Below are 9,900 nucleotides of genomic sequence, written 5' to 3' on the forward strand. Positions count from 1 at the left end.
AAATTAAAAATTGTTATTTTACGGTGATAATCTTGTTTTCTTGTGCCCAATAATGCATAATTTCATTTGATAAACACGTTTAGATTGAATGGTAATTTATAATCAGTCACAAGAACGTCAAATGTGAATCACTTGAAAAAAACATGGGGGTGCTTAACTTTTTTCCAGGTGTATATATGATGAACATCTGAACTTGGTGGTGAGTTGATCTTGTGAATGTGTAAGCTATAAACTTTGGTTCTGTAATTGTTATAAACATCTTTTAAGTAATTGATAAAGTGGTAGTAAATTATACAATTCTTATTCTAGCTTGTGTATGTAACCCTTTGGGAACTGACCCTACTGTTGACCACTGCAACTCAATAACTGGCCAGTGTACTTGCTTGCCCAATGTTATCGGAAAAGCTTGTGACCAATGTTCTCCCAATCATTGGAACTTAAGCAGTGGAGAAGGATGTAAATCATGTAGTTGTGACCCAAAGGGGTCATTATCAGAAGACTGCAATGAGGTAAGATGAGTAATTGTGCAATTATAAGATAGGCTCAGAAAAAGCATGAGATGTTGAATGAAGTGGATAAAATATTTGCAAATGAAAAATAATTGCATATTTTTAATTTGTGGTTTCAATGATGAAAAAATTAATCTCAAAAATAATGGGAATATGATTTGATTTATTTTTAGTTTTCTGTGAAAGACTACGTAGTATAGAAAATCTGTTTTGAATAATTTTTTCTCATATCTCCTTTTTGCTCTTGGCTTATCCAAAAATGTTTTAAGTTGGAGAAATATATATATATGTTAAAAATTGAAGTGTACAAACATTTGTCAGAATTTATTTTTACTGGTATAATTCAGGAGATTGTGGAGTTTTCAGAATGTGATTAGATATTGTACGTCAAAAAATATATAATGCTTAAATGACTAATATTATTTTTTAAACAGTGTATTTTGATTATTGAACCTTTATAATTTCAGAAGTTTGTGTTAATTCTTTGATTGTCATCTTTATAAAAGTCTAAAATGTACTAGTTGCTATAATTATTTTAAAAACTTATCGTTTAGATATATGCAGTTCCTTTCATTAATATTATCTTTTTTTATGTACTCATGGGATAATGGCATAATTCTTGTAATGAATTATACAAAGGATATAATTATTTTATAAATGAGTAGCATAGTTTTTTTTTTTCATTTTGAAACTTTTAAGATATTTATGATGTAGTATTCATTTTAATTTAAAAGTATTGTGATTTCCAAATGCTATAAAATTGCTTCCTAGTTTGATGGCCAGTGCCTTTGCAAAAAAGGACGTGGAGGTAGGACTTGCAGTGAATGTGAAGACTACTATTGGGGTGACCCGGAAGTGCAGTGTTTCCGTAAGTGTTGATTTATAAGTGACACACTTAATAGGCCATTCTTTTTACACGTAAAACATTTTTCCAATAATTAGAGTTAATTACCAATGAATAAAAAGTTTACTTGGCTAATGTTTAGATGGTATTAACTTGCAGTAATCTATAATTTAATGTGAATTGTTAATTCTTTATTAAATTGACTCTATCCATTGAATAGAAAGTATACCACTGAGTCATATTTTTATGAAATTTTATTGTGAAACATTTTTAACGTTTTTTTTTTTTAGTTTAAAAAGAAATGTTATTTCTTATCTCTTTCAGTGTTATCAGGATGCCTGATTACAAATGGATAGTAATTTGAATTGTTCAAAACTGATTTATTAATTACTTACAGTGGGTTAATCTTCTAACTCAGTTGGTAAAGCACTCACTCATAGTTGTAGAGTATGTGGTAACAAGTTCAAATCCTGCATGTGAGAGAGGAAAAAATTTTAATTACCACAAATGTAACCTAATTACTTACAGTGGGTTAATCTTCTAACTCAGTTGGTAAAGCACTCACTCATAGTTGTAGAGTATGTGGTAACAAGTTCAAATCCTGCATGTGAGAGAGGAAAAATTTTAATTACCACAAATGTAACCTAATTACTTACAGTGGCTTGTCCTTTTTAGGAATGGACAGTTTCAGAAATGTAACTGCAGGGCCAATTTTGTATTTGAAAGGTTAATTAGAATTATAGTTTATCTATGCAACCATATTTGGCCACTTTAGACATTTAGAAATTTATTTTAAATTTAGAGAAGTTAAAAATCTTTTATAATCAAATTGGAAGATAGAATGGCTAATCCCCATTTAAGATAAGTCATGTAAGAAGAAAGAAAGGTTTGGACCAAAGACTACTCTTAGGGGCTTTATTTTTCCATCAGCCTTCCTCGAGTACCGTAAATGACCATAGGAGACAAGCACCCGTGAAAGATAATACATTTGTGCAATTACATGCTTCACACAACATTAAAAGTGGCTTTGCATAGCAGAATGATAAATAGTTAGGTACTGGAAATAGAGCTGCTACATTTAGGTTGAAAACACAAAGTCAAAATGCTTAAGTGGAATTTCTTGACTTAATCAAAGTAAGTTGGCTTTCCTGAGTAATTTGCTAGGAGTAAGGTTTTCCAATGGTAACAATTTTCATTAAAATAGTTACATTTCAGTAAGTTGATGAAACTTTATAGCTTTCTTTTTGGATGGGGAAGCTTTTTGTTTTGTTTATTTTAGTTTGTTTTTTTTAAATACAGACTAGCATCATTGAAGCTGATAATGTATCTATAAGTTGTGTTATCAATAGTATAGGAAAAAATATAGAAATCCTTAGACATCAAATGTTATTTTTTATTTAGTATATAAAAATATGAAACCCTTATACTTTCAATGTTATTTTTTATTTGTATACAAGGATATGAAACCATTATACTTTCAATGTTATTTTTTATTTAGTATATAAAAATATCAAACCCTTATACTTTCAATGTTATTTTTTATTTGTATACAACAATATGAATCCCTTATACTTTCAATGTTATTTTTTATTTAATATACAAGAATATGAAACCCTTAGACCTTCGATGTTATTTTTTAATTAGTATCAAAGAATATGAAATCCTTAGACCTTCAATGTTATCTTTTTATTTAGTATATAAGAATATGAAACCCTTAGAACTTTAATGTTATTTTTTATTTAGTATGTAAGAATATCAAACCATTAGACCTTCAATGTTATTTTTTATTTGTATACAAGAATATGAAACCCTTAGACCTTTGATGTTATTTTTTATTTCACATGTAAGATTATGAAATCCTTAGAACTTCAATGTTATTTTTATTTGTATACAAGAGTATGAAACCCTTAGACCTTCGATGTTATTTTTTATTTCACATGTAAGAATATGAAATCCTTAGGTCTTCAGTGTTGTTGTTTATTTAATATATAAAAATGTTTAAGTATGCAGTTGATTATTATGTTTCTGTAATTATTTTATGTAAAGATATTAGAGATGCATCAGATGCAAGTTAATTGTAGTATCTGTGTTTACTTAATGGAAAGTTTGAATTCAGTTAAAAAGTTTCAATCTGCTACCAAAGTTTCATGCTGTTGCACATTTGATAAATAACATTTTCATTGAATATCTGTAAACATATTTCCTTTAGAAATACTTTTTTTTGTTCATTTTTATAATTGCTGTGTTCTCCTTAACAGCATGTAAATGTGATTTTGAGGGAGCTGCTTCCATGCAGTGTAGACATTCTGATGGTATGTGTTTCTGTAAAAAGGGGGTAATTGGAAAGTACTGTGATCAGTGTGAACGAGGATATTTAGGAACAGCACCAAACTGTAATCACTGTGGAGAATGTTTTGACAAATGGGACAATACCATACTAGACTTAAAAGGTCAGTTGATATGCTTATTTTGAAACATTGGTGTTAAATTAATGGCATGAACAATGTGAAAAAATTGTTCTTTAAAATAATTATTATTAATATTTTTAATATTATACTTTTATAATATTTTAAAGTAAAATTATATACTAATTTGAAAGAAAGTATTTTATTTTGTATTTATCTACTTGAAATAAAAATAATCATATAATTTGTTTAAGAGGACCAGAAGAGTCTACATATACAAATCAATATTAAAATGGAGACTGTAAAGGATTAATTAGTTCTATCTTCTTGGTGTTTATTTTGAATATAAACCAGCCCTTGAAACTACTTTCAATAGAGTTATTGAGTATTAAGTTAGAATTATGCAAGGTTTGTCATATTATGGTTGATGTAACGTTATACAAAATATTAACCAGTGCTCGAGTCCCAGAATGCATTATATCATTTCAACAACAGTTACAAATTAATTAAAGATAATATACCTCTACCAGTGGTTTTTTTTTTACTTAATGAAGACTAAAAAGAATTTGACCAAAATAAAAAATTAAAACAATAAGTTAATAAAATAAAAACTGAAACTAAAAAAAAATGTAAAAACTAGTGATAATACTCTTTTTCGAAGACATTTATCTACTGTTACTATTGCAAAACTAATCATCTGATCATATTGTGCTCAAGGTGTATGGTACAAGGCATAAACAATAATAACTCAATGCACTTCAGGTGTAACAAAGCAAAATAAAGGAACTACATAGAGTATGGATTTGTTGTTTGTTTCATCAATGGCATGTATTAGTTTATTTACAAGAATAGGATTGTTTGTTTATTCGCTCCTTTCACATCCATGCAAAATGTTGCATACACATAATAAATTTCAAAGGTTTCATTCCATTTTATGCTCAGGAAGTGTGAGGTTGCTGTCATGATTTCCCAGAATGAGATGCTGCTGATATTCTTTATCACATGTGTGTGGTCAGATTTGAACACGTTAGTTTGCTGTAAAAAATGTTTTTTTATTTATTGTTGAAAAGGTTCCGAAACGTACTGGAATGCCATTCTGGTGCATTCTGCTATGACTTGAGCACTGGTTTTATCCAATTATACACTACCTGTCAAAATAGTTATATATTTGTCCATACCTAGACTTGTTACTATATATATTTTTCATTATAAAAACAACAACTTACAGATCAAACATTGATGCTGATTGAAAAGTTCAAAGAAGTGAATGACACTGGAACAACAGGACTGTACACCAAAGAATTTGAAGAAATGGAAAGAAAACTCAATGAAGTACGGTTAATCTTAGCTGGAGAAAATGTAACAAAACTTGACACTAGTGAAATAGAAGATCTTTTAAACCTAATTAAGTAAGTTAAAGTTGTTTTTTCTGTTTTTTATTGCAAGATTTGTGATTCAAAAATTAAAATCAATAAATCAGTTATTATTTGTGAGTTATATTTTAGACTTTAAAGTAGTTTTTGATTGTTCAACATTATCAAAACGTGAAAGTACTAAGTAATTTAGTTGATATGCAACACTGTCTTTACTCTCATACATGTTTATCATATATTTTGTTGGTAGGGTACAACAATATTCACATTTTATAAGTTGTCAATGGATTGTGTGTGAGAGAGGTTTATCTTTAACAATTAATGGTTTGTAAAGTAAGTAGAAATAGGTAATGTTGATTTGTCCCTGATTGTTGATGTTGTTAAATATATGAACTGCTTTTGATACCCACAAAATATAGAAGTTTCTGTTCATTATCTTGTAGAACTTTGAAAAATGTGAAAGTGGGTGTATTACAGTTTTAAATATCTTTTTTTTTGTATGCCCTAACTGCACAACTCTGAAACACAAGTATGTCAACTGAGTGATTTGATGAAATTATATAAACCAACTGATTTATAAAACCAGTCTTGTGAAGAACACAGAACACAATGAAATAACTATGTAATCATATCTGTTGTAGCTTTTGTAACTATTGTACCACATTAGTCTTCCTTTTATAGATACTTTATGAAGCATTACCTTTTATTTCTCCTAAAGGCCTAGCATATATCAGTAGATACCCACAATAAGTAAAGGGAGAAGATAACTTCATATCTTTGAAAACTATAATACTTTTTATTCAAAACTGAATAACTACAAACTAAATTTTCCTATTGAACAAAAAACAAAGACCAAATTATACAGTGTTTGTAGATTATTTCAAAACCAGTAATTCTTGTAATTTACTTTTATTTAACATAGTCATTTCAATAACTATCAATATGTGAAAAACATTTATACAAAAGTATGAAAACCATTAATGTAAATAGATCATTATACTAATAGAAATAATAAGTTCTTTTTAAGCTCTTTCTGAGTTTGCTAATTGGTTTATGTATAAATATAGAACGAACTTAACACACAGTGAAGCTCAGTTAAAAGACACTAAAGTTAAGCTGGATAACACAACACAAAGGATATATGATGCTGAACTTGCCCTAACGGACTTGAGGAGGCGAGGTGATAATCTAGAAAAGGATGCAGAAAACCTAAAGAACAATGCAACACAACTACAAGAAGCTGATATTGAGGGTAAGCAATAGGAGATGTGTTTTCTAATTATTACAATTGAATTAGTTGAAACTTGTTATTTTCTTAAAATTATAATATGCTAAATATTCTACTTTTTCTTCATGTCTTTTTATGTCTCTGCAGAGAGACATACTGTTTTTCCGTTGTTTCTTTCTTCTTACAAACACTTTCCTTCAATTCTTGGTAGGGTTATACCTTGTTCCAGTATGCTTAGACACCTTTTTCATTTCTTTGATTTAGGACTTTTTAAGTATTTTATGGGGTCAAGGGTAAAACAACTCAAAAAATTTATATTTTGTGCTTCTGTGCACTCATATTTATAGCAACCAAGATGAAAAATTGCCACAAATATAAATTTTCATACACCCAACACACTGATATACAAATAAGTTGGATTTACCCATTTTTGGTCATTTGAGGAGAGTTAAAAGGTTAAATAAACCCATAATTTTAGGGGTTTTGGTCAGTTACTTAGCACTGTTTTGACCAATTTACATGGAATTTTGGTACAAAGATACTTTTTTACAGGCAACAACACACATTAACAGACATAAATGTTGGACTTTTCCATTTTTAGTAAATATAGGTGGATCAAGATGCCATGAAAAGCATAAATTTAGGTTTTTTTTGACAATTACTCCACTGTTTTTCAGCCAGTTTACATGGGATTTGGTACAAAGATACTTTTTTTTTACAGGCTCCAAACAAAGATATAAACAATTTTGGAATTTGTATTTTTTACTCATTTTTTCAGTGAGGAAAGCAAAATTTAGGGTTTCAATGAACTATTCATGTGTATGTCAACTAACTTACATGACATTTAGTTCAAAGATACCTTCTTCTAGGTCCCAAGCAATAATATTAATAATTTAAAATTTTCCTGTGTTGTTCTTGATTATTCTGGTGTCAAGATTGGCCATTTTGGGATTGCATGGCAGGGATGTTGCATTCACCCGTGAATGTTGGCCTCTTTAATTTCAAATTTTGTTTCTAATTGGAAAATCAGAAATCATCATTATTGTAACTGAGACAGAAAACAAATAAAAGAAGCTTTTTAGAAACATGTAATGAAGTACTTTTAGTAGTTTTAAAAAAGTGTGAGATATTTCCTTCTATTTTTGTAAACAAGTTTCTCTACTAAAACATCCAGATAGTTTAATAAGAAAATTGCTGCAAACAGTGCAACCTTGAATAAACATTGTTTTTTTATGATAATTTTAGTACTTACAGTATTGAGAATTATTTCTGAGTTTGTTTATAATTAATATCAATGTACAGGAGCGTTTAGAGAGAAATGGATTTTGTTTACTATATATACTGGATATGAGTAAATTGTGGATGTCAAATTATTATGTTAGGAAAATGGTATCTATCTGCTGATATACGATGTTATCCTTCAACATTTTAATAACAGGTTTTATATTACTCCTTGGCTAGAACTGAGAAATTTTGAAGAACAGTTTTTCTTTCTACTGCGTATAGTCCTGACCTGGCATCATTCTGGTCCTTTAAGGTTTTGTGTGTGTGGACAACATTTCCAGGCAACTGATGTTTTTAGAGCAGCTATATTTAATTGGATTTGTAACACTACACCTACATTTTACAAGCTAGTATTGTACTTAACTACACATCACAAAATCACTGATGTATATTTATTGGCTTTATTTTAATAGGGTTTGCCTTTATGAAATAAAATTCAACTTATTTTAAATACCTCATAATTGCTTAAGGAGGAACCTAAGTTATAAAATGTGTGTTTTTGTGCATCAGTATGTGTATTCATTTCATGGGATCTTCTTATGTGAAAAAATTCTTTGGTTACCATCCTTTATCATGTTTAAAAGAGGTGTTGTTTTTAGAAATTTAAAATTTTACAAAAATATTTCTCCAATGAAGGAGCTTTCAACATAACTAAGCAAGCTCAGACAAAGTCTGAAGCAGCAGAAGAACAAGTAGGAGTTGCCCAAACTGTCCTTGACCAGTCTGCCAGGTTGAGGTACGAGACTGAAGAGCTATTGGAGCAGGAAGAAATTTACTTCAATAGAACGTATGATGAAAATGTAGAACTTTTGACAAATATTTCTGATGAAGTATCCTCTATAGATGCTGGTATAGCTGACATTAATAGAATAGTAAGTATTTATCTGTACTTCTTCTTCAAATGATGTTAACTTGTGATATTTTTGCTTCTGAAATCAGGCTTTTTTCAAGTTCTGTGGTAAAAATATTTAAATACTTCTTTATTGCTATGTCATTATATATATATATTTTTTTCTAAATAAATTGTATAATGTTTGCATGCTCTTTCTGATTCTACATACCTCCAAAATTGCCACATACACACACACACACATATATATATATATATATATTTATATTGTAAATATGCCTACATAAAAATACAGAAAAAGAGAGATGCATATGTATTTTTATTGTAGGCATACAATAAATTTTTATGTAATATATCTATAATAAAATAGAACTGTGCACCTAGAATGCAAGTAATATAATAAAATGTAAGCTTTAATAGTTATTTGAAAATTGGTGTATTTATCAAGAAATGCAAATGGAAGTATTGATTTATGTTGCATTTAATAACTGTTATTTGATGGAAAAAATGAGTCTATGTAATTTATAAAATTCCACATTTGTCACTGTTTCTTACTTACTATCAGATTTAAACCACATTTATACTTATGTTACATTATTGAATCAGGTAAAAAAAAAACATTCACTGCTTTACATTGAACAAATGAGAGTATTTTTCAGACTTACTTTTAAGTGTTGTATAGGTGCCATTTTTGCTCCATTCAGATGAGAGTTTCTTGAATATCATCTTACCATTCAGTGTTCAAAAATCAGAGCAGTAATATGTTAAATATTAAATTGACTTTTAATGACCTGTAGTGATCTTTTTACATTGTAGATGGGGTACATTTATATGCTCTGAATTGGTAATAATATAACTTATATTTGATGTTTGCACTAACTTACTTTGATTGTATAGGTGTGTGATGGAAGTGGAACTGTTGACAACTGTGACCTTCTCTGTGGTGGAGCTGGTTGCAGAAAATGTGGAGGAATCAGCTGTAGCAAAGGAGCTGTTACACTAGTTAAAAACGCCCTTGATTTAGCTAAGGAAGCAGAAGACATCATAGTTGTTAAAGAAGCAGCTGCAGATGATTTGCTAAACAAGGTTTAGTACATGGAATTTTTAATTTGTTTTTTGTTATTTCTGTAAAAATTCTTAGATTTGGTATGGATATATTGTGTGTTTGGTGGTGTATGGGTGACACGGCTGCTCATTTGTATGGGAGGGGAGTTGAGATGCTAGTCATTTATTTGTTTGTTTTTGAATTTTGCACAAAGCTACATGAGGGCTATCTGAGCTAGCCATCCCTAATTTAGAAGTGAAAGACTAGAGGGAAGGCAGCTAGTCATCACCACCCACTGCCAACTCTTGGGCTACTTTTTACCAACAAATAATGGATTGATGGTCACATTATAATGCCCCCCC

General features: G+C 29.3%; 1 protein-coding gene across 4 annotated transcripts in view; it reads left to right on the plus strand.

The window, feature by feature from the left end:
• Positions 1–9,900, plus strand: part of LOC106478722 (laminin subunit beta-1-like) — a 127,009-nt gene that overhangs the window by 101,714 nt on the left and 15,395 nt on the right. For all 4 annotated transcript variants that reach the window (XM_013939286.2, XM_022382243.1, XM_022382235.1 and 1 more), the window contains 7 exons: positions 310–509; positions 1,281–1,377; positions 3,612–3,803; positions 4,987–5,167; positions 6,199–6,383; positions 8,280–8,515; positions 9,391–9,579. In XM_013939286.2, the coding sequence (XP_013794740.1) occupies positions 310–509; positions 1,281–1,377; positions 3,612–3,803; positions 4,987–5,167; positions 6,199–6,383; positions 8,280–8,515; positions 9,391–9,579 (1,280 nt within the window). The remainder of the gene's footprint in view (positions 1–309; positions 510–1,280; positions 1,378–3,611; positions 3,804–4,986; positions 5,168–6,198; positions 6,384–8,279; positions 8,516–9,390; positions 9,580–9,900) is intronic.

Source organism: Limulus polyphemus, unplaced genomic scaffold (genome assembly GCF_000517525.1).
Source record: "Limulus polyphemus unplaced genomic scaffold, Limulus_polyphemus-2.1.2 Scaffold11, whole genome shotgun sequence".
Classification (NCBI taxonomy): Eukaryota; Metazoa; Arthropoda; class Merostomata; order Xiphosura; family Limulidae; genus Limulus; species Limulus polyphemus.